Source organism: Bubalus kerabau, chromosome 1, assembly GCF_029407905.1.
Source record: "Bubalus kerabau isolate K-KA32 ecotype Philippines breed swamp buffalo chromosome 1, PCC_UOA_SB_1v2, whole genome shotgun sequence".
NCBI lineage: Eukaryota > Metazoa > Chordata > Mammalia > Artiodactyla > Bovidae > Bubalus > Bubalus kerabau.
This window is the reverse complement of record NC_073624.1, coordinates 4,459,790-4,484,040: the sequence shown is the minus strand read 5'-3', so window position 1 is coordinate 4,484,040 and position 24,251 is coordinate 4,459,790. Positions and strand designations below refer to the sequence as shown.

The following is a 24,251-nucleotide window of genomic DNA, read 5'->3' as shown; positions in this document are numbered from 1 at the left end:
TTGGTAAAGAATCCGCCTGCAATGCAGGAAACCCATTTCGATTCCTGGGTCGGGAAGATCCGCTGGAGAAGGGATAGACTACCCACTCCAGTTTTCTCGGGCTTCCCTTGTGGCTCAGCTGGTAAAGAATCCGCCTGCAATGCAGGAGACCTGGGTTCGATCCCTGGCTTGGGAAGATCCCCTGGAGGAGGGAAAGGCTACCCATTCCAGTATTCTGGCCTGGAGAATTCCATGGACTCTATCGTCCATGGGGTCGCAAAGAGTTGGACACGACTGAGCGACTTTCACTTCAATACTGTACATAATATCTTGAGGTACTTTGCTGTAGTACTCAAGCAAAAGCACACGAATACACATCCTGCCCCTGGACATTCGTATCCGTCCTACAGTTTAAAACAACGCGTTTGCAGACTTCATTTTCGTTGATACCGACTAGTGGTGCAAAAGGGCAAGTGACTTCGCCTCTATGGCACCCACCGCGGAAAGGAAATACAAGCTGGCCACGGAACAGAGGACAGTCCGGTTCTCCCATCCACGCCCGCGACCTTCCCTCCTGGGCTCCGCGAGTCCCAGACCTTCCGAGCATCCGCGGCCGGCGCGTCGCAGGCACGTGGCCAGCCCACGGGGCAGCTCTAGTCCACGGCTGAGGCAGCGAGCTCCTGACGTGACGCTACCCGAGTTCACTCCCTTCTCCAAGCTCCAGCACCCCACCCGGACACCACGAGCGCCCGCCACGCTCCCCTACAGACTCCGCTCTCCCACGCGCCTCTGGAACTGCGGCCGCGCCCACAACCAACAGCCAACCCCGCGCGACCGCCTCCAACGCGCACAGCGTTCCACACGAGGCCGACGCGCCCAAGCCCCGCCCCCCGGTGCCGACTTCCTGCCGGAGCCAGAGCGTGAGATGTGCGCTTGCGCGCGCGCATGCGGAAGACAGGGAACGCGCCTTCGGCGACGGTTTTTTCCCAAAGCAGTTGGGCGCATGCGCTGCGAGAGGCCCGGCCGCCGCCGTGGGTAGTGCTGCCAACCGAGGCTCCGGCGCGCTTGCGCAGTAGCTGGAAGCGGGCGTTTCTTTCCTCCCTTTTTTTTTCGAATTGGTCGTGAGGGCTCGATTCCAGTTACAAAATGGCGGCCTGAGGTGTGTGGGGCCCTGTTCTCTCAGCCGTCTCCTGCTGAACGGACTGCTTACCTCCCGTCACTGCTCAACGCAGAGAAACGAGACACACCCCCGCCCGGAAGGACATGCTGTTTGAGACTCAGGGGTTGCCGATCACCGAATCCTTCGAGGCTCTCAGCACACCAGAAACGATCGCGCGCCGCTTCAGACCCGAGTGCCGCGGCCGCGACCTCGCACCTGCTCTCCGCTGCGCACCCCGGCTTCGCCGCGCCCACAACCCAGCGAGGGCCGCCGCAGCCACCGGAGAGGTGAGGGGCGGGCTGGCCGGGCGGCACGGAAGGGGCGGGCGCCGGGTCTAAGAGGAGGAAGCCGGGCTCCGGGTGCCGGACCCGGGCCTGAAACGCGGAGCCCGAGGAGGGTGGAGCGCGGTGCGGGGCGCCGGCTGGGGACGCGGCGCTTGAGGGAGCGGAGGAGGGTGGGGCGCGGTGTCAGCCGCCACGCAGCCCGGCGGGGTGTTTGTGAGGCCGGGCGCGGGGCCGGCCTGTCGCGGCTGCGGTGTCCGACCTGGGGAAGGCTGGGCCCGGGCGCGGGGCGCCTGCGGCCCCGGCGGAGGCGGGAGCCGGAGAGGGAAGGGGCCGTCCTGGCTCGGTGTGCTTCCTCGCGCTTCTTCCCGGCACTCGTCTCTCCGCTCCTTCCGCTGCCCTCCTCCCGTACTCAGCCGCAGGCCCCTGATGACTTGGCTCCCCTCGGTTCAGAAGCGCTGTTCGAGGATTCCGTTTTCCTCGAGCGTCTCCGCCTCCGGGGGCCGGCCCCGTGTTCCCTTTTCCCTCCGGGGGTCACGCTGTCAAGCCTGTCCAGTCTGTTTCCGTCTTCGAGTGGACCGACGTGGACTGAAGTCACCCCGGGGCGGGGCAGCCCGCGCTGCAGAGAGCACAGAAGTCCCCGTATCGGGCACGAATCAAGTTTCCCCAGTTACCGCAAGTTTGCGATTTTCCTATCCCGAGGTATGCTTCATACCCAGTAATCCATGATTCGGTGCCTTCTAAACCACAAGCCCACATTTTTTTTTTTTTACGTTCTTGGCTCTTCACACTTCGAGACTCTAGGTGCCAGGCTTTGTTCTAAGTACTTGACCGGCACTTTTTCCCTTTTTCAAAGCATGTTATTGTCTGAAGTACCATGCTTTGAAATAAAATATGGATTTGGTAAAGTATTGTTTAGAGCCCGATTCATAATTCAAGTTAATTGTGTTTTTCCACACCACAACCTTGAAGTTAGGGAGGGAAAGTATTGTAGAGCCTTTGTTTCTCACGGAGCTTTTCTCTTTGATAAGATACATTGCGTCCTTCCTCTGCTCCAGCCGCTCTGATAAGCTAAGCTTTTTGTTTATAAAAGTCACAGCACCTCCCTGTTGGGAAGTAAAGACATTGAGGCACAGAAATGAAATAATTTGCTCAAGGTCTTCAACAACAACACGGCAAAACTGGATGCTAACATTTTGTAGTATTTTTCTCCATTTTGCAGTGTCCCAGATCTCTGATTCTAGACCATCCATCATGTGGAGGGGGGCGGGTTTTGAGGTACCAGAGTGAGTGAAACAAAGGTACCTGCCCTCTGGCTATTCTTTGATTGGATGAAAATGGAGATTGGATAAATACGGATTCGGAAGTGAACTGGCTGTGCTAGTTTAGGTTGTTTGACTGCCAGTTGTCTTCAGTTGTGGCTGTGGGTTAGGTGTCACAATTTTAACACTTAATAAAGTTTTTGCACTTGCAGCTCCACTCCTTTTTGCCTGTTAGTAACTACTTAGGTTATTAAGTTACTAGCAAAGAAAGGACTGTTTAAGTTTCTCCCCTCTTCTGCCCTCTGCTGGAGGTGTTAGTTACTGAATGGGAAGATGGCCCAGAAGAAGCCACACAGAGACCTGGCCTCGGAACAGTTCAAGTTTACTAAGAATTTATGCGAAGGGTACCTTGTTTGTTTTCTGGATGACAAGATTAATAGCAAAACTTGACCGAGTGTTTGGGATGGAGGCATTAAAAAAGATTTGCAAGTAATGACAAAATTACGTTAATTCTTACTTATGTTTTAGAATCTGGGACTTCAAAGCCATTAATTCTGTAATCAGAAGCACTTGGTAAAAGAAAAATTCAGAGATTATTAGGAGATTATTAAAAGCTGAAAATTGCTATGTGATTATCCTACCAGGGGATAGGATTTTGGAGGACTTTGGAATGCTGGCATTTGAATTTTATTTTACAGATCTTCTGTGCCTGGTGAGTGATGTGTAAGTTTGTATCTTAATGACCATGAGCTTCTAGAAACTTCTCTGGTGGGTTGTAGTCTTGAGGGCAAATAAGAGTGGGGAAGGACTAGGAAGGAGGCTGGGCTGGTTTTCAGGAACCCTGGCTAGTGTTCCAGGCTAATCAGTAAATCTCTGGGCAAGGTAAGGAGTTTTTTGGCCCATTTAATTGATGTTAGGGAAGAGCCAAGCACAGCACTCACAGTGGAGCTCTCCATTGATTGTTTCAGGTTTTAATAGCAACAGATATACATCTTAGGATCAGAAAATAAACTGGAAATTTTAAGGTGTGAATACATGGAGTTGGACACAACTTAGCGACTAAACAACAACAAGCCTTGAATAGAAGTTGAGCTGATGGCTTCTTTTTCTTTTGGGGGGATTTTTTTGTTTTAAATTTATTTTTTAATTGGATGCAAATTGCTTTACAATGTTATGTTGGTTTCTCTGCTGATGGCTTGTTTTTGAAGAATTAAGAATTCTAAGAATGTTAACACAGTCATGTTAATCATATTTTGAACTATCTTCTTCAGCGATGTTGGGATTATGTCACAATAAACCCATGGTAAGTTGAAAGTACTATAAGTCGAAAATGCATTTAGTACATCAAACCTACTGAAGATCATAGCCCAGCCTACCTTAGAAGTGCTCAGACGTCAGCCTACTGTTGGGCAGAGTCAACTGACACAAAGACTGATTTATAGTAATGTTGAGCATCTCATATAATTTTTTGAATACTATACTGAAAATGAAAACCAGAATAGTGATATGGGTACAGAATGGTTATAAGTGTATCCTTGGTTGTGGTGGCTTGGCTAGCTGGCTGGGAGCTGTGGCTTGTTGCCACTGCCCAGGATCACAGGAAAATATCATACCTCATATTGCTGGTCTGAGAAAAAGTCAAAATCTAAAGGAAGGTTTCTACTTAACGAGTGTTGCTTTCCCACCATCGTAAACTTGAAAACTTGCAAGATGAACCCTTGAAGTCAGGGACCATCTGTACTCTTGTAGTGAAAATAATAGCTCGTTCACATTCTTAACTAAGATCAAACTTTACTAAATATCCTTAAGAGAATTTTAAATATTAAAAATGTCTTGCCTATAGCCAGACTATGTATAAATGTAATTTGCATGGAGTTAAGTTAATTGAGCATTTGTTGATTATTATGCAGTTCTATAGATTTCTGATTTTTAAAAAATCAGTGTTTCATTAGCATTTTTTTTCAAATGGAGGTGTTTTATTGTTTTTCACTGTGCCTTAGAAGACCTCGCTGCCTTCTCCTGTAATTTTTGTTGGATTTGTGACACGGGAGCCTAACAGTGTTATACCGTTCTCATTAAAGAAGTGCCCATTGGTATCAGGGATGTTTTTATCTCATTTAATGCTAAAGTAAATTTTAAAAATTCGTTGTAAGAGTTAAATTATGTTTTAGAAAAGCAAACTTATTACTGGCTGCCTTGGTGGCTCATTGGTAAAGAACCTGCTTGCCAGTGCAGGAGACATGGGTTTAATCCCTAGATTGGGGAGATCCCCCAGAGAAGGAAATGGCAACCCTCTCCTGTATTCTTGCCTGGGAAATCCCATGAACAGAGGAGCCTGGCGGGCTATTGTCCAAGAGGTTGCAAAGAGTTGGACACGACTGAGCGACTTAACAACAACAAAAGCTTACTGCTTCTAATCTTTTTACTTTTAGGTTCAAAAAAATGGCCAAAAGAATCGCCGAGAAGGAGTTGACAGATAGGAATTGGGATCAAGAAGATGAAGCAGAAGAGGTAAAAAGTGCTTTCCCTAAGAATGATTTCCTGCTACTTCCAAATTTAAATTCGTTTTGTGATTCCTCATGAAGACTCTGTGGTAAAAATAAAAGGGCTTTTTAAGAGCATCCTGATGTTGAAGCTGAAACTCCAATACTTTGGCCACCTGATGCGAAGAGCTGACTCATTGGAAAAGAGCCCAGTGCTGGGAAAGATTGGGGGCAGGAGGAGAAGGGGATGACAGAGGATGATATGGTTGGATGGCATCACTGACTCGATGAACATGGGTTTGGGTGGACTCCAGGAGTTGGTGATGGACAGGGAGGCCTGGCGTGCTGCGGTTCATGGGGTCACAAAGAGTCAGACACGCCTTAGCGACTGAATGGAACTGAACTGGAAATAATGTGGTGTCTTATGATCTGTGCTTAGTATAGAAATTGATGGGTGTGCTTTTCGATTAGCAACTATTCCTTCAATACTCTACTCCTTTGTAGAATCACCTTCCTCCTGAATTTCATATGGCATTTCGTTGAGCACGCTCAGCCCATGGTTTAGTCCAGACTGAAGGCTGAGTAAATGATCTAGTTATAAAGTAAATTTGAAAGGTGTTTTACCACCAGTGTCTTAGTTTGCCATACTCGCAGTTTTAGATTTTAGAAGATTGCAGTTGCCTCCCTTACTGTACTGCTTCTGGGAGACCTGTTTTATTTCATATGGAAGATCTGAGACACTCTCTACCCCCAGCTGGGTTAACAGGAATAGAATTTAGATGGCCTAGTTTCTTTCCTAACAAAATGGTCTTCCCTGAGGAAACCTTTTAATTTTTCTCTTAAAAAGAATAAAACACAGCTGTATTTCTGAAATGCCTCATCAGCAGTTTGATACTCCGAGGCCAGTTCACTGAGCAAGCCTGAACCAAGTTAGCCTTTCAAGTTAAAAGAAGTGTGTTAAGTTAAAAAATATACATAAATATTTTAAATAGTTTGCAAAAGCGTTTCCAAGATAATTCTTAGACTGCTGTTTTCTTTCTTAATCTATTTTCTAGTACTAATATTTTTCCTTTACAAATATGTGTACCAATATTTTTAGGGAAACCAAAATCACAAGTATGGGCTTAAGAAGAAGTGTTTTTAACAATTCTGACTGACTTGGTACTTTTTAAGCACGTCTTTGGTAACTAAGTTTTGTCCATGTTTTAGGCTACAGTCACGTTCCAGGCCTACCACATAATGATTTGTTTTGACATTAAAATATTTCAGAAATGAAAGAACTTCCATTTGGATAGATTCTAATGAAACGTGTGTGGAAGGACATTATATTTGAGTCAGGTGTAGTCAGATGATCCCTTCTGTGGGTTCAGAGATTCCAAAGTTTATCTGAAATAAGTATAGAAGAGAACTTTTTACAGCAAGTATTTTATGCCATTTCTCTAAGGTAGAAGAAGGGGTGAAGTAAAGCCAAAGATTTTCAGCAAATTTCCAACAGGTCACTTAGAGTCCCAGGTCCCTCAGAGGTCTTCTGGATCATGGGCAAATGCACAGAGCTGTTCTGTAAAATAATGTGTATTATGAACTTAATTTTTGAAAACTATAGTAGTAAGATGCTAGCTTTGACATCTGGGTAATGTCCTTGAATGTATTTGAAGAATTGATCATTAACAGTTTTGTGCCAAGGTTTTGATGGTCTTAGTTTTCTTAGAAGGTTGATGTATGCACTCTTCTCTCTGAATTGTGATTCAAAGTCTGGATTTGTAGTTTCTGAAACATTTCTGATTCACCTGACTAGCAATGAAATTCATAAGACAGATAAGAGACATAAACTTTAGTTTAATGTGCTTTCCATAATTTGTGTTACCAGTATTAACGGTGCTTAAAACCCAGACGATATATCAGTTTGTCTTGGTCTAGCTTTTTAAAAGTTCAGCATTTTACCTTCTTTTTGCCCTTTTTTTATTGCTGTTTTATTTGTACACTCCTGCAGGTGGGAACATTTTCGGTGGCCAGTGAGGAAGTCTTGAAGAACAGAGCCATAAAGAAAGCAAAGCGTAGAAATGTTGGATTCGAAGTGAGTGTTTCCTTACAGCTTCTGGTTCTAAAACTAATTTTATTTCTGAGTTGTAGAGTACTTCCACTTCTGGGAGCAATCAGATCAATAAATGCTTTTTTGAAAAAAAAGTATCTTTTATGTAATCTATCAAGGATGCCTTTTAAAAATATATAATGGTTTATCATTGGAGAAGGAAATGGCAACCCACTCCAGTATTCTTGCCTGGAGAATTCCATGGACAGGGGAGCCTGATGGGCGACAGTCCATGGGGTCACAAAGAGTCAGTGAGACAGAGCACACGGCACCATCATCATCTTCATCTGTTCGTCCATCAGTGGCCGTTCAGGCTGCTTCCGTGTGGTGACCACTGTAAATGGCGCTGCGGTGAGTTTGGGTGCATGTATCTTTGAATTATAGTTTTGTCTGGATAAATGCCCAGCAGTGGGATCACTAAATTGTATGGTAGTTCTAGTTTTGTTTTTTTAAGGAGCATTCATACTTTTCTCCTTTAGTGGCTGTACCCATTTACATTCCTGCCAGCAGTGTTTTTCTGTTGAAGGAACGTTTTTCTCCACGTCTCCTCCAGCGTTTATTAATTGTAGACTTTTTGATGGTAGCCATTCTGACCTGTGTGAAGTGATACCTCATTGTAGTTTTGATTTGCGTTTCTGTAATAATTAGTGTTGAATATTTTTTTTTACATGCCTGTTGATCATCTGTATATCTTCTTTGGGGCAATGTCTATTTAGACATTTTGTCCATTTTTTGATTGAGTTGTTATAAAGGCTTTTTAAAATGCCTAGTTCACTTGTGCATATGCTTGATGAAGACCATGGGAGATATCAGACCAGATCAGATCACTCGCTCACTCTTGTCCGACTCTTTGTGACCCCATGAATTGAAGCACGCCAGGCCTCCCTGTCCATCACCAATTCCCAGAGTTCACTCAGACTCATGTCCATCGAGTCGGTGATGCCATCCAGCCATCTCATCCTCTGTCGTCCCTTTCTCCTCCTTCCCCCAATCCCTCCCAGCATCAGAGTCTTTTCCAATGAGTCAACTCTTCACATGAGGTGGCCAAAGTACTGGAATTTCATCTTTAGCATCATTCCTTCCAAAGAAATCCCAGGTCTGATCTCCTTCAGAATGGACTGGTTGGATCTCCTTGCAGTCCAAGGGACTCTCAAGAGTCTTCTCCAACACCACAGTTCAAAAGCATCAGTTCTTCAGCGCTCAGCTTTCTTCACAGTCCAACTCTCACATCCATACGTGACCACAGGAAAAACCATAGCCTTGACTAGACGAACTTTTGTTGGCAAAGTAATGTCTCTGGTTTTGAATATGCTATCTAGGTTCGTCATAACTTTCCTTCCAAGGAGTAAGCGTCTTTTAATTTCATGGCTGCAGTCACCATCTGCAGTGATTTTGGAGCCCAGAAAAACAAAGACTGACACTGTTTCCACTGTTTCCCCATCTATTTCCCATGAAGTGATGGGACCAGATGCCATGATCTTCGTTTTCTGAATGTTGAACTTTAAGCCCACTTTTTCACTCTCCACTTTCACTTTCATCAAGAGGCTTTTGAGTTCCTCTTCACTTTCTGCCATAAGACTGGTGTCATCTGCATATCTGAGGTTATTGATATTTCTCCCTGCAGTCTCGATTCCAGCTTGTGTTTCTTCCAGTCCAGCGTTTCTCATGATGTACTCTGCATATAAGTTAAATAAGCAGGGTGACAATATACAGCCTTGACATACTCCTTTTTCTATTTGGAACCAGTCTGTTGTTCCATGTCCAGTTCTAACTGTTGCTTCCTGACCTGCATACAAATTTCTCAAGAGGCAGATCAGGTGGTCTGGTATTCCCATCTCTTTCAGAATTTTCCAGTTTATTGTGATCCACACAGTCAAAGGCTTTGGCATAGTCAATAAAGCAGAAATAGATGTTTTTCTGGAACTCTCTTGCTTTTTCCATGATCCAGCGGATGTTGGCAATTTGATCTCTGGTTCCTCTGCCTTTTCTAAAACCAGCTTGAACATCAGGAAGTTCACGGTTCACATATTGCTGAAGCCTGGCTTGGAGAATTTTGAGCATTACTTTACTAGTGTGTGAGTTGAGTGCAATTGTGCGGTAGTTTGGGCGTTCTTTGGCATTGCCTTTCTTTGGGATTGGAATGAAAACTGACCTTTTCCAGTCCTGTGGCCACTGCTGAGTTTTCCAAATTTGCTGGCATATTGAGTACAGCACTTTCACAGCATCATCTGTCAGGATTTGAAATAGCTCAACTGGAATTCCATCACCTCCACTAGCTTTGTTCGTAGTGATGCTTTCTAAGGCCCACTTGACTTCACATTCCAGGATGTCTGGCTCTAGGTCAGTGATCACACCAACGTGATTATCTGGGTCGTGAAGATCTTTTTTGTACAGTTCTTCTGTGTATTCTTGCCACCTCTTCTTAATATCTTCTGCTTCTGTTAGGTCCATACCATTTCTGTCCTTTATCGAGCCCATCTTTGTATGAAATGTTCCCTTGGTATCTCTAGTTTTCTGGAAGAGATCTCTAGTCTTTCCCATTCTGTTGTTTTCCTCTATTTCTTTGCATTGATCGCTGAAGAAGGCTTTCTTATCTCTTCTTGCTATTCTTTGGAACTCTGCATTCAGATGTTTATATCTTTCCTTTTCTCCTTTGCTTTTCACTTCTCTTTTGTTCACAGCTATTTGTAAGGCCTCCCCAGACAGCCATTTTGCTTTTTTGCTTGTCTTTTCCATGGGGATGGTCTTGATCCCTGTCTGCTGTACAATGTCATGAACCTCATTCCATAGTTCATCAGGCACTTTATCTATCAGATCTAGACCCTTAAATCTATTTCTCACTTCCACTGTATAATCATAAGGGATTTGATTTAGGTCATACCTGAATGGTCTAGTGGTTTTCCCTACTTTCTTCAATTTAAGTCTGAATTTGGCAATAAGGAGTTCATGATCTGAGCCACAGTCATCTCCTGGTCTTGTTTTTGCTGACTGTATAGAGCTTCTCTATCTTTGGCTGCAAAGAATATAATCATCTGATTTTGGTGTTGACCATCTGGTGATGTCCATGTGTAGAGTCTTCTCTTGTGTTGTTGCAAGAGGGTGTTTGTTATGACCAGTGCATTTTCTTGGCAAAACTCTATTAGTCTTTGCCCTGCTTCATTCCATATTCCAAGGCCAAATTTGCCTGTTACTCCAGGTGTTTCTTGACTTCCTACTTTTGCATTCCAGTCCCCTGTAATGAAAAGGACATCTGTTTTGGGTGTTAGTTCTAAAAGGTCTTGTAGGTCTTCATAGAACCGTTCAACTTCAGCTTCTTCAGCATTACTGGTTAGGGCATAGACTTGGATTACTGTGGTATTGAATCATTCTAGGAATCAGCGAACTGAAATGGGTTCAAATGGGTGAATTTAACTCAGATGACCATTATATCTACTACTGCAGGCAGGAATCCCTCAGAAGAAATGGAGTAGCCATCCTGGTCAACAAAAGAGTCCGAAATGCAGTACTTGGATGCAATCTCAAAAACGAAAGAATGATCTCTGTTCGTTTCCAAGGCAAACCATTCAATATCACAGTAATGGGAGATAAAAAAGATAATAAATGACATCTGTATGTTAAAGGGAGCTTATCCAGTTGGGGAAATAAGAGATAGATGTAGACAAATTCAAGTTGTGTTATACCATGAAGTGGAAAAATGAATATAGTAATTGGAAAACAAGGGAAGTGAGTGTTGGGAATCAGACAGGAAAATGTAAGCTATTCTCAGTCTTATCTGCCTCCCAGGACTGAGGTGTGGGTGGGGTAACACCTTTGAGAATAACAGAAGCGCTTCCCATTCTGGTGTCCTTCTAGTGTGTGCTGTTGTTCGGTTGCTCAGTGGCATCCGACTCTGACCCCATGGACTGCAGCACACCAGGCTTCCCTCTCCTTCCCCATCTTTCACAGCTTGCTCAAACTCATGTCCATTGAGTTGATGATGCCATCCAGTCATCTCGTGTCATCCCCTTCTCCTCCTGCCTTCAATCTTTCCCAGCATCAGGGTCTTCACATCAGGTGGACAGAGTATTGGAGCTTCAACTTCAGCATCAGTCTTTCTAATGAATATTCAGGATTGATTTCCTTTACAGTTGACTGGTTTTATCTCCTTGCAGTTCAAGGGACTGTCAAGAGTCTTCTCTAATACCACAGTTCAGAAGCATCAATTCTTTGGCTTTCAGCTTTCTTTATGGTCCAACTCTCACATCTGTACATGATTACTGGAAAAACCATACCTTTGACTAGATGGACCTTTGTTGGCAAAGTAATGTCTCTGCTTTTTAATATGCTGTCTAGGTTTGCCATAGCTGTTTCCCGGCAAAATGTTTCATTCTTGTGTTCAAAAAGATAAAATATGAGTTATAATTCATGAACTGAAATCATGTCTCCATATTCAGCAATCACTCCATGTTTAACAGCTTTTCATCCCTCAGATACATCCCAGACCCTTGAGTGCTGTCTTGGTGATCTGGACATCTCGTGTCAGTCAAGAGAGGCTTGTTTGAACAGCCTGGGTGGCATCCTTGGATAAACCTGCTCAGCTGCATTTCTGTGGTGGCTTTGTTCAATTTTTCTTTCTTCTGAGTTATTTTCTGGCCTAATGTCATTCTTAAGACTGGTAACTGGTTGGATGTAGGTCTTGAGCCAAGTAGTATTTCATAGCTCTTTCATGGAAAAGATATAGGGGGGAAGGGACTTCATGAGGAAGTTACTGATTTTGTTTTAGGAAAGTATTTCGGGGCCTGTGGTACATCCACATGGAGTTCTCTAGGAGACCGCTAGGTATACTGGTTGGTCACTCAACAGGAATTGGGAGATGGCTGCAGCTCTGGTAAGTTTCCCATCCAGGAGGTGGAAGCCATGGGGGCTGCTGGGAAGAGGCCTGAGAGCGGGAACTTGTGGCGAGAACAAGCTGCCTGGGAAGATAGGCTCGGGGAGGGGCAGGCCAGCTGTTGCTGCGAGTGACAGTGAAGAGGTAGAGACAGTGCAGACCGCAGTGCCGAGAGCAGCTTTCAGATGTCATGAAGCGTGCCAGGCACCCCCAAAGCACCAACGTTCGTTCTGTACGTTGAACACAGCTTGAAAGCTCCAGAAGTTCGTAGGAAATTGTTAAGTAGTGGGTAAAATGCTTTTAGTGAACCTAACTTGATGTTTCTATAACTTCTTTAGGCACTTGGTCTTTGAATAGTGTATGAAGTCTTTCATTTGGGGTTTAGTTGTGTTGAGAATGTGTTGTATTTATAGTTCTGTAGCTGGTGGTGAGTCCATAAATTTATTTGAATTAGTCTTTTTAACCTTTTATATCATAAATAGGTCTTAAAAGATTATTTCACTCTAGATTCCATCTATCCTTCCTGTTACATGAAGGCAGTTTCAGCTGGCAAAGCTACCATTATGAGTAAAATCCGTGTTCTGTCTCTGCTTGTGCTGGCAGTTTCCTTAAATGCTGGTTGCACAAGGGTTGTGGGTACTATTTAGCCAAGAGAATACTGCCTTTCGCTTGCTTGCTTGGAAACAAAAAGAGTTACCTAATGTGTGCTCCTTCTTTATTTTTCAGTCTGATGGTGGAGGGGCCTTTAAAGGTTTTAAAGGTTTGGTTGCATCTTCTGGAGGAGGAGGGTTTTCTGGATTTGGTAATGGTGCTGGAGGGAAGCCTCTGGAAGGACTGTCAAACGGAAACAGCATAACTAGTGCCTCTCCCTTCTCCAGCACGAGGGCAGCAACTGAGACCAAGGCCACCTTCGGTGAGTAGGCTCTTGTTCCCCCGTCTTACCTGTGTAAGGATAATCTATAAAAACTGATTTTGCAAAGATTTTTTTTTTTTTTTACTTTTCTCTGGGTTCTGCAGCTGTAGGAGCAAGAACACGGTAATGATGAAAGGGACAAAAATTAGGGAGCTTTTGGCTAATTACAGAGTAAGTAGAGTACAGGCCAGAATAGCCTGGGTTCTGTTCTGTTCTGCCAGTTACCAGCTCTGTGTGACCTTGGTAAAGTTCCTTAACCTTTGAGCTTGCAAATCTTCCTTCAACTATGAAATGAATATGACCTCAGAATTGACCTAAGGATCAGAAGAGAAACAGAAGCTCTTAGTGGCCCCTAGGTGAAGGCCTCCCATCCCTCCACCTCACTGATTATAATGTACCAAGGATTTCCTCTGCGCCACACACCTACATTCCCAGGCTTGGTTTATTTTGCCCAGGATGTGTGGATTGCCTCATCCTGTTTTGAGGCAATTACTCAAGAATCTTGGAATTAGCGACAGAGAATGGGCTTGTGGGTTAAAATCTTTGATTCTTGGAAGTGATCCTGACTCATTGGATCATACTTAGCAAATTATTCTAAGAGTGTATACTGTTTCATTTAAATTAGGCAGAGTGTTTAGTGTGATTAAAATAAGCACTTCCTGTTAAGATTTTAACTACATTAATATATGTTCCTACAACCTTGGGGGTTAAGTTTTATACTATTTTGACAGTTTTAGGTGAAGCGGGCATCCTTTTGAAGGAAAAGATTATTTTAAAATGACAGGTTTAATGCAAGCATGTGAAAAATACATATATATATATATACACACACATTCATATATATATGTAAAATGTTTGATTTGATTTTTGTAATAACTCTTGGCTGGAAAATCCCATGGACGGAGGAGCCTGGTGGGCTGCAGTCCATGGGGTCGCTAAGGGTCGGACACGACTGAGCGTCTTCACTTTCACTTTTCACTTTCATGCATTGGAGAAGGCAATGGCAACCCACTCCAGTGTTCCTGCCTGGAGAATCCCAGGGACGGGGGAGCCTGGTGGGCTGCCGTCTATGGGGTCACACAGAGTCAGACACGACTGAAGTGACTTGCAGTTTTTGAATACTATATATGCGCATCTTGAACTGTAACAAAAATGGGATATGATAAAAGAAAATGTGAAGGCAGAGCAGTATGAAAATGTGAATGGCTTAATTAAATCAGCTTCTGAATAAATTCTTAAACATGTAATTTCGTATAGGATCTACTGCTATAAATGGCCCTATCTCCTTGGTCGATAAAAAGATTTCAACTCCTAAAACTAACGGTGACGGTCAGCAGCCTTCCTCCTCTGGTGCTGCTCGCCACGGGAACGCCTATCACAAACAGCTGGCAGCTTTAAACTGCTCCGTCCGGGATTGGATCGTGAAGCACGTGAACACAAACCCGCTCTGCGACCTCACACCTATCTTTAAAGACTATGAGAAGTACTTAGCAAGCATCGAACAGCAACACGGGAACAGTGGCAGCAGTAATTCTGAAAGTGAAGCCAACAAAATATCAGTTGAAGCACAGCCTCCTTCTCTATTTGGTTCAACAAAATTACAACCAGAGTCACCATTTTTGTTTCATGTCAACAAAACAGAGGACGCGTCTGAAAAGAAGGTGGAAGCTGTGTCTGAAAAGAGCAAGGACCCATCACTAGGAGCCGCAAGTGCCTCGTTTAACTTTGGCAAGAAAATGGAGAGTTCTGTCATGGGCTCCTTAAATTCGGGCCCCTTGACTGGATTTTCATTTTCTTCTGGAAACTCCAGTTTATTTGGCAAAGATACTACCCAGAGTAAACCAGTTTCTTCACCATTTTCCACTAAAACATTGGAGAGCCAAGCAGAAAGTGGCGGCAATGAGTGCAAAGGTAAACGCAGCTCAGCGCTTGAGGCCTGTTTAGTCCATGGGAGGCCTGTGCTTAGTGGAGAAGCGTCGTCTTGTGAGTGAGATGGGTCTGGATTCACGTCCAGACTCCATCAGCGCCTAGACATGTGTGTGATCCTGGGCAGAGCTGGTTAACTTCTCTGATTCCTTATTCATAAAATAGAGTAAGACCTATTTTATAGGATTAAAGATTACGAATATAAAAATAATATAAAAACATCTGGCATGGGAACTTTGAAAACCCATCAAACACATGCCTTTCCATTAAGAAAAAAAACTATAAACATTTTTTGAAAATTTATTTTATTGAATAAAACTCATCATAGATGTTCACTGAAATGTTTTAAGAGATTTGCTTATAAATTCACATAGCTTATGACTGCAGTCATCTACAGTGATTTTGGAGCCCAAGAAAATAAAATCTGTCACTCTTTCCACTGTTTCCCCATCTATTTCCTATGAAGTGACGGGACCGGATGCCATGATCTTCGTTTTCTGAATGTTGAGCTTTAAGCCAACTTTTTCACTCTCCTCTTTCACTTTCATCAAGAGGTTCTTTAGTTCTTCTTCACTTTCTGCCATAAGGATGGTGTCATCTGCATATCTGAGGTTATATTTCTCCCGGCAATCCTGATTCCAGCTTGTGCTTCCTCCAGCCCAGCATTTCTCATGATGTACTCTGCATAGAAGTTAGATAAGCAGGGTGACAATATACAGCCTTGACGTACTCTTTTCCCAGTTTGGGACCAGTCTTTTCTTCCATGTCCAGTTCTAACTCTGGCTTCTTGACCTGCATGCAGATTTCTCAGGAGGTAAGGTCAAGTGGTCTGGTATTTCCATCTCTTTAAGAATTTTCCACAGTTTGTTGTGATCCACATAGTCAAAGGATTTGGCATAGTCAATGGAGCAGAAGTAGATGTTTTTCTGAAACTCTCTTGCTTTTCCCATGGTGGTCATGAACAAGTAGTGTCTGTATAGAGACTTAAAAGTAGTTAAAAGTGCATTCCCCAGGTCTTAGCATATTGATCTTTGAGAAAGAAAACTGCAGTTGCCAGTGGGCCATAAATACTATGTTTTTCTTCCTGGAAGGAAACTTCCTTCTGTTACTTTGCCCTGCCTTCAGCCATCCTCAGGCAAGAGCCCTCCAGGGCAAAGCAGAGAATAAAGAGCTTCCCTTTGTCTGTCTTCAATAAGATGAACAGAGAGTGTGTCCCAGTCACAGGGACTTTGCTGTTTGTAGAAACGGTGCTGAATTGGAATAGTCTCCCATCTCAGCAGGGCACCCCTCCATAAGGCACTTATTCCTCGCTCTGTGGTTATCATGTGCATGGAAGGACTTGGAGTACTTGTTAAAATAACAAAATGCCCTAACTCTGGAGTACCTTCTTAAAATTTAAATCTTGTGATCTGAATTGTTTGAGCAGCAGAATTCTTTTTCTTAGTTACTCATCACTGAGTTTTATGCAGTTGCTTTCTCTTTAAGGGGATCGTAATTCATGTCCACCAGTGACTTACTCTCCCCTATGATTGGGGCACTGGGGTCAAGGATAGTGCTTTGGGCTCAGACCGAGAGGACGCCCACCGTACCAGCGTGTCCAGAGGCGTGGCGATGCAGACACAGCTTCAGTCACTTACACTTGGCTTGGGACTCATTTCTCTGACAAACATGCCCTGTAAAATGCTTGTTTTCTCCATCTTTGGCCATTGTGCTCCTTGGTTCTTCTTTGGCATGATGCAGAAATGATCACAGGAATATTTGGGGGTGAAATTTCTTGTGCTAGAAGCCTGTCTGAGGTTTTTCTTCTTGTGGGCATCCTGAGTATAAGGCAGTGTTGGCTTTTTCTGTGTAACTTTGCCTGCACTCTGCATACAAGCACGGACACTTTTGTTCTAAGACTCGACAAAAATCCAGCAAGTACCTCCTCACCTTGACTCCCCCACACACAGTTAGATGGTGCTTTCAGTTTCTGTATCCGCTTACATGTAATTTTTAGGTTCAGGTGAGGGGTGGGGGGCAAACTTCTTTTATCATATTTTCAGGCTCTTGATCAGAATCTTATTGGTGGTGTTTTTACAAAAGGTGGAGATGAAGAAGAGAATGACGAACCACCGAAAGTAATAGTTACTGAAGTAAAAGAAGACGATGCTTTTTACTCCAAAAAGTAAGTAGTAGTCACGGCAACCCACTTGATGAATTTATTTTCAGAGACATGGAAACAGGCTTCTGGCTGGAGCGCATGGGCAACATCATCCCTGCAGAGTTTACCAGGCACCCCTCCTGGGGTCAGGCTGTGCCTGCTCCCAGAATTGGGACAAGGAAGAATTCTGGGCCTGTTTATTTAAAAATAATATAATCTTTAAATTTCCTGCTGGGCAAAGCCTGCTCTTTCATGTTAGTTTAGCTCTTTCTGCTTTTCAGGTGCTTTAGAAACTCCTTTCTTGTCCTCATCTCTTACCTCATTGTTCTCTCCCTTTTTCTCCTTCCTTTCTTCCCCTCCTTTCCCTGCAAAGATAGTCACCTAAGTCAGTGATTCTAGGTTTGGCTTTCCTTTACTCTGTCTTCCCCCAGGGGTGCAAGCTGGTTGGCATTTGGGGGGATTTTGTTTAATGAGAGTTGCTGCTTTCAGAAAAAGGCTGAAGGGAAATTTTTAGTTATCTCTCAGTGAAATGAAATTAGTGCTTTTTAACAAAGATTTTACTGAAAAACATTTGTGCCCTTAAAGCTTCCCTTGGATATGTTTTTCTAATACAAAAATTTCAGACTTAGTAAGTCAGCAGTTTTCATGGTATAAATCACCAAATCCTGTTCGATTTCAAATGTTTATTTTTGAGAACTTTTAAAAAGAGACCAATTCCTTTTGCCTGCTTTAAAATGTAATTACACAGATGGTGTAAGGGAATGACCCTGACTTAGGGCATTTTTTGCTTGTTTTGAATGAGGTTTCTTTGGGTTTTGTTTTGCCACTCCTCAAGGCTTGTGGGATCTTAATTTCCTGACCAGGGATTGAACTCTGGCCCCAGCAGTGAAAGTGCGAGTCCTAACCACTGGACCAGAGACTCTAACCAAAGATTTTTTTCTAATCATAGTGACTCAAAGGAACAGGCAGTGATTCTGACTTGTTTAATAATGACCAACGGAGATGAAAGAGTCCTGAAGAAAATTCAAAAATAAGAAATAGGAAAAAGGTGAGGGTGAGGGGCAGAGCATTTGTCCTGTATGTTCCTGTTCTTGAAGCACCAGGGGCAGCTCTTGAGCTCAGGACCAGTACATCCGGGAGCTGTAAGGTGCTTGGCGGGGATTTTTGACTGACCTGAGAAAGGATGGTTTCAGAAACCATTGTGAAGAATTGTGTCAGGCCTGCTGTATAATGGTTAGAAAAAGGAGGGACTGTAGACTGTCTCAGCAGATTCTCTTACCTGCCTTGTGTGCAGACCTGATTTGGGTCAACAGAAGACTCTTCTAAGCTCCCTCTGCCGTATTTACTAACTGGCTTCCACATAAGCGTGAGCAGGGGCTGTTGGAGAATCGTGTGGCTTTCGTGACGTGTCACTGAGTGATCATATCATTATTTTTCTCCTTAGGTGTAAACTATTTTACAAGAAAGAAAATGAATTTAAAGAGAAGGGTGTAGGCACTCTGCATTTAAAACCTACAGCGAATCAGAAGACGCAGCTGTTGGTGCGGGCAGACACCAATTTAGGTGAGTGAGTACCTTTTTCTTCAGGTGGCACAAAATAACCATAATTACATGGTACATAGACACTCTCTACTTTGCTGATTTTAGTCTTCAAGGTTTTCGGGATGTTGATGTGTTTTTTGGAATAGAAGAGAGATTGTTCGGGACAAATTCATCCTATACTGACTCATTACTTACAGATTTATTTAAATGATGGGGTAATAGTGCAGAAGAAAAACTCGATGTATTAAAAAGCTACTGCCAGCAAGTAACAAAATGTTTTCATTTTCCTTTGTGCTAGAAATACGACTAAGAAACTGTAGGTAAATTGGACGGTTTAGTTAACTCTCAAGGAGAATTAACCTTGTAAAGGATCCTTTTTATGTAGCAAAGAATCATTAACTCGTTGTTGTGCACCCTCCAGCTTTACCATTAACAGTGCTCTGAAAGGAGGGGGTAGTGCCTGGGTCGGGGGTCTGAGGGGAAGTGGTTGGGGTGTCCCTGAAACAGACCCCCGTGAAGCTCTCTCTCTCACGTGGGCTCGGCTGACCCGGGTGCAGTCACAGCGCGCTCACTTCTGCCCGCGAGCGTGCTGGCCCCTGTGACAGAGCCGTTTCCCGGCTGAGCGCTCTTGGGGGAGAAGGCCTCCTCGGTGGGGCCTAGGCCACGTCCTGCCAGAGGCCCCACGGTCCTCTCTCGGGGACCCCATACTGTCAGGGGGTCTGTCGGGGAACCAGGCCCTTTTTGTGACGTTCCTGTGGCTCCGTGTTGCATAATTGTTTAATGTTTAGCCTATTCAAGGTGTAGTTTCATGGGAAATATTTTGATGCATTTTCCCTTTGTTTTGATGCAGGCAACATACTGCTCAACATCCTGATTGTGCCCAGCATGCCCTGCACTCGCACAGGGAAGAACAACGTGCTCATCGTCTGCGTTCCCAACCCGCCCGTCGATGAGAAGAACGCCGCCACCCCCGTTACCATGTTGATTCGGGTGAAAACCAGCGAGGACGCGGACGAGCTGCACAAAATTTTGCTGGAGAAGAAGGATGCCTGAGCATGCCCGCTGTGGAGTTGTTGCCAAGCTGCTGCTTCCCCTGGCGCCCCTGAGCTTAGTCAGTTTTCTTCTCTTCTTACTTTGACGTTCTAGGACTTAGAGATAACTTAAAACTTTTGTGGGGAAGATTAATATTAAAAGGCCAATAAAACCTTCGATGTTAAGTGTTAAGAAACTGCATTCTCCCTTCTTAAGAACTGTCTAATGTGTAAAATACATTTGAAAGAAAAATTTTGGAAGATTTTTAACATTCATTTATTAAACTAACCACAAGTGATTTCTTAATGGACTGAAATCAGGGTATCGAGTAGATTTCCCAAAGGCTTTTCTGACCCAGGGCTCGGGGTCCGCTGCCAGCATCTGCACGGCTTCACGGCGTGCGTCCTCTGGCGGGCGTGGCTGGCTGGTGTGGGGTGGGCCTGCCGCCGCGCTGTGGCCGAGGTGCTCCCCTGTGCTTTGTCACGTCGCTTTACAGCTGGGATGTTTGCCTTCAGCAGAGGAGTCCTCAGCTGCTTTCGTGTGGACGCTGGCCTTTAGCCCCACAGGCTGCTTTACTAGGATTCCAGAGCTGCTTTTTCGTTTTAAGAGGAAATGAGTAGCTTGTTCTTTGGTTTTGTAGGTTCCTTCATGAGGTGCTCTTACTTCTCTATCCCCCTAGAGACAAAAGGGATGGGGGGTTTGCCAGGAAAGAGGTTTAAAAGCACAAATTTGGTAGTTTGTAGACCACAGACAGTGGTCACAACCCTTATAGAATAAAGGGTTAAACCGTACAACAAAAGGGAAAGAATATGCTCTTAGTTAATTGTACCGTGATGAACTCTGGATCTAAACCCTAAACTTAAGTCCTAGGAGCTTTTATTACACATGAGCCATGTGAACTCAGCAGGAAACACGCAATAAGGTGATGGAAGAGGAAGTTGTGTGTGTAAACGTTGCCTTTAACTTTTAGACGCCAGTGTATTCTGCATTTGATACTGAAATTTCCATTTACTTTTTAATGGTAAGACGTTCCGTATGTCCATGTGGAATGGAGCCATGGCTGCACCCAAGGTAGCCACGTTACTTCTCCATAGCTTTTGGGTAACTAGCACTAGCGTTCTTTGAAGATTCTGGTCACGCAAACTAGATGTCAGGTTTAATGTTCTAAATGTCCACTCATTCCTCACAAGTCATTTAATGCTGGTACCAGATAGGCTCAGGGTCTGTGCCTGAGGGCTCACACTTGTATATTCTGCTCTTCAGAACATAATGTCTTCTGACTTTAAAAAAAATAGTCAAAATTACTGTAGATAGTACAGTTGCTTTTATTAAAAAAAAATACAATTTTTAGATGTAAAGGGAGCAGGGAAACCATTTTATGATACGTTACTCTTTAGTACTTGAGGTAAAGTAGTTGGGCCAACAATGATCATGAAATTCTTATACTACTGCATTCTCGCCTCTGATTCCATGGGAGACTTTGGCCCCATGTGTAACTTTGGGTAGGTAACGTGCACTATTAGGGAATGGGATCGAATTTGGCTGTATCATGAGGCCTGGGGAGGAAGTGGCAATTGTTGTTTCTTTTACTTTTTAGAAATGAGAAGTTCATGAGTGTTCGTTGTAGATGAGTTTTAGTTAACAAGTGGCTGATTACTTAATACTGGCCCTTCCCTGTTCACACTAGGTTTATCCAGCTGTTACAGGGACGAGGAAATTAGGGAACAAACCTCATCAGCATGTCCTAGCTTAGCCGCACATGCTCCTTGTCCCACCAGAAGGTCAGGCTCACAGACTTCTGTATCTCTAGGAACTCTGGTGCATTATTTGTTTGCCTTTGCATGTGATGTGGAATGTTCACCAAAAATGGCATGAAAGTCATGATTGGATTCACTCTTCCCCACCACCATCCTAAAAAGTTTGTCTTTTTAAATTACTGGGTGTGTGTGGCTTTCTTTTTTTCTAACATTCCCAGCAAATTCTTGCTAAGACTGTACTGTTAGAGTGGAAATTACAGGGGGGACAGTGGTATGTATACCATAAATCAAAATGTGGTATTGTCTTAAAATCACTCTTGTCCTTTAGGAACTCGCCGGTCTCCACTTTAATTATGTCTGAGTGTAAAAGAGCCTAATAAGTGTATGTGGATTTCTCTGTAAAATCTTAAGTCCATGTATGTTACTGGGGGAGGGGCACCTTGGCCCCTGGAGGGCTGGGGGCTGGCCTTTTTGTCCCCACTGTTTAACAGCTCAATTCTACCCCTTGGCTTTAGATTTATTTTTTAACAAGTTATTAGAAATTAGGCTTTAAAATGTTGAATGTGGATGAAGTTTTTATCTTTGGTTTGAGAATCTACAAAGAGAGTGTCGTAAATGTGTCCTAAAGGGTGTATATATCTTTAAATCAGATTGTGTTGTATCTTGACAAATACCGAATATCCCAGTGGCCTTTTTTTTAACTGCTGTGTGTTCATCTCTTCCTTTTGAGCATTCCCATTAAGCAAAAAATAGAGTATGATGCTGTTTTCATTATTAGAATTACAGGCTGAAAATGTGTGTCCAGTTTTTAAACTTTAGATTGTGTTTTTCATGAAAGAACAGGTTTATGGACTGGTTTTCTTTTAAAAGGATTATTGTTTTACAGTTTGAATTCTAAATCATATTTTTGATATGCTGCATGCCAAAAAATACCTACCTGTTCTCGGGTACAGGGAAAAAAACTAATATTCTACCTTACTGTTAAGAGTTTAGAGAAGGCTTTTTGGGTTTAGTTTTAAAGGTCAGCGAATTACCTGTTTCTGAGCATTTGTCAGCTATTCTGTTTCAGAACAGTTCAGAACAATCCAATGCAAGTGCAGTGCATTTTACAAACTGAGCAACTCGCTCCCAAACCCTGGTAGTCATCCTTATTTTGGAAGTGAAGTCTCTGAGTACAAACTGCTTTGTCCTGTAGCACCAGTAGGCGACAGGGAGGGACCTGTCACAACTTCCTTCCCGTGTGGTGCTCTGAGCACAGGCGTGTGTGTGTGTGTGTGTGTGTGTGTGTGTGGCTGGTGTGGCAGACCCAGTTGTAGCAGAGACGGGAAACTTGGTAGCATATATCAAATGGATCAATTGTTTGCTTTCTATTTTACATAGGAAACTGTTTTCTAAAGCTAAAATACTTGAATTGTCAGACAATGTAATCTCGGTGTGTATTAGTTTTTGAATGATCCCGTTGAGCAAGTGTATCAATCCATGAAATGTGAATAAATGGAAAGTAAACAGAATCAGTGTCTGACACTTTATGTTCCTCTGCTGCACCTGGTGTTGGTGCAAGTCAAGCCCGCCGGAGGGGGAGGGGCCGTGTGCAAGTGTGCCCGGAAGCCCCTAGCAGCAGGAGGGTCGGCTGGGAGTTGAGAGACCCAGACCCCCCAGTGACGGGATCCCTAGGTGCCTTGGGTCCCTTGTGCCGGATGAGACCCACTCCAGGCCATTCAGGACTTTCTGGTGGGTCCTTGTTTTACAGGGAATAACGGACTGGTCATAACTGGGAATAACGGTTATAGACTGGGAATAGCAGACCTTTCATTGGCTATTGTGAGAAGCATTGTGCCAGCAGCTTTTCATATATTCTCTTGTTTAATGCTTGCAGCAAACCTTCCAGACGTGGGCTCCTGGGTGCACTTTCCAAAGAAACGGGTTTGGGCAGGCGAGGTTTCTTCCAGCAAGTAAGTGGAGTTGGGAAGCTGTGTCCAGGAGGACATTGTGAAACTTAAGGATCAAAATGATCGAGGAGAAAAATGTATTTTGCGTCTGTGTAACCTTGTTTTCGGTGATTTAGGAAATCACTGCTAAGGCATTAACACAGTAAACTGTAATTTAGAGTAAGGTTCATATTTTTAAAACGTTCCTGAGTTACTCACTTAGCTTATTTATAAGAGGTGTCTGGTAAAGAAAACTATTACAAAGACTAAGTTATCCATCAGAATGTTTTTCCTGAGCTGGCAACATCTCGTGGAGACTACTGAAGACGCCGAGTGTGCAGGTGCTGTCTAGAGGAAGAGCGCCGCAGCCGTGCCGGCCCTGCTTCAGGCGCTCAGCCGGACGGCGGGGCTGGAGCAGTGGTTCTGCAGGCTGGTCCTGAGAGCAGCGAGCAACACCCAGGGCCCCGACGGAATCACGCTCGGGGCCCACCCTGCACCTGCCGAAGCAGAGGCAGACGTCGTTCACATACTATAGAATTCTCCTTTTTAACGTGTACAGCCCAGCTGTGTCTAGTCTGTGCACCGAGCTGCACACCCATCACCACTGTTAGCAATAATTCCAGAATATTCTATCACCAGCCATCTGGATTTTAACAGCTGTTTCGGACTCACGTCAAATTTGAGGACCAGTGGGCTACATCTGTGTTCCCTTATGACTCTTGTTTCAAGATAACCTATAAAATGCCCTTTTGGCACAATGATCATCATAATTTCCTGGAACTACACCAGCCTTTGTACACGTCTCAGTCCAGCTTCACTGCGCCTGGGAAGGTAGGTGGCGGTTCTTCACAGTTCAGAAAACCCCAAAGAGATGGAGCTTGTTGGTGGAACAG

General features: G+C 44.0%; 1 protein-coding gene across 7 annotated transcripts; it reads left to right on the top strand.

The window, feature by feature from the left end:
• Window positions 1-1,016: 1,016 nt before the first annotated feature.
• NUP50 (nucleoporin 50) lies at window positions 1,017-22,941 on the top strand. 7 transcript variants are annotated; one of them, XM_055564243.1, is made up of 10 exons: window positions 1,017-1,425; window positions 1,873-2,121; window positions 3,953-3,984; window positions 5,114-5,192; window positions 7,155-7,238; window positions 12,847-13,033; window positions 14,291-14,944; window positions 17,042-17,123; window positions 18,049-18,147; window positions 18,544-18,662. In XM_055564243.1, the coding sequence occupies exons 1-9, from the start codon at window positions 1,243-1,245 to the stop codon at window positions 18,131-18,133; spliced, it is 1,635 nt and encodes a 544-aa protein (XP_055420218.1). In that variant the 5' UTR covers window positions 1,017-1,242; the 3' UTR covers window positions 18,134-18,147; window positions 18,544-18,662. The 7 variants fall into 7 exon arrangements, with proteins under 7 accessions (XP_055420218.1, XP_055420275.1, XP_055420339.1 ...); XM_055564300.1 differs by lacking the exons at window positions 1,873-2,121; window positions 18,049-18,147 and adding an exon at window positions 19,492-22,941 and having other exon boundaries at window positions 1,021-1,425; XM_055564364.1 differs by lacking the exons at window positions 1,873-2,121; window positions 3,953-3,984; window positions 18,049-18,147 and adding an exon at window positions 19,492-22,941 and having other exon boundaries at window positions 1,292-1,425.
• The last annotated feature ends 1,310 nt before the right edge of the window (window positions 22,942-24,251 follow it).

Excerpts from the sequence above, each read along its gene's own strand:
- NUP50 (XM_055564243.1), top strand. The coding sequence starts at position 1,243 with ATGCTGTTTGAGACTCAGGGGTTGCCGATCACCGAATCCTTCGAGGCT. Across the intron at positions 1,426-1,872 it reads CCGCCGCAGCCACCGGAGAG|AAGCGCTGTTCGAGGATTCC; the intron begins GTGAGGGGCGGG and ends CCCTCGGTTCAG. Across the intron at positions 5,193-7,154 it reads AAGAAGATGAAGCAGAAGAG|GTGGGAACATTTTCGGTGGC; the intron begins GTAAAAAGTGCT and ends ACACTCCTGCAG.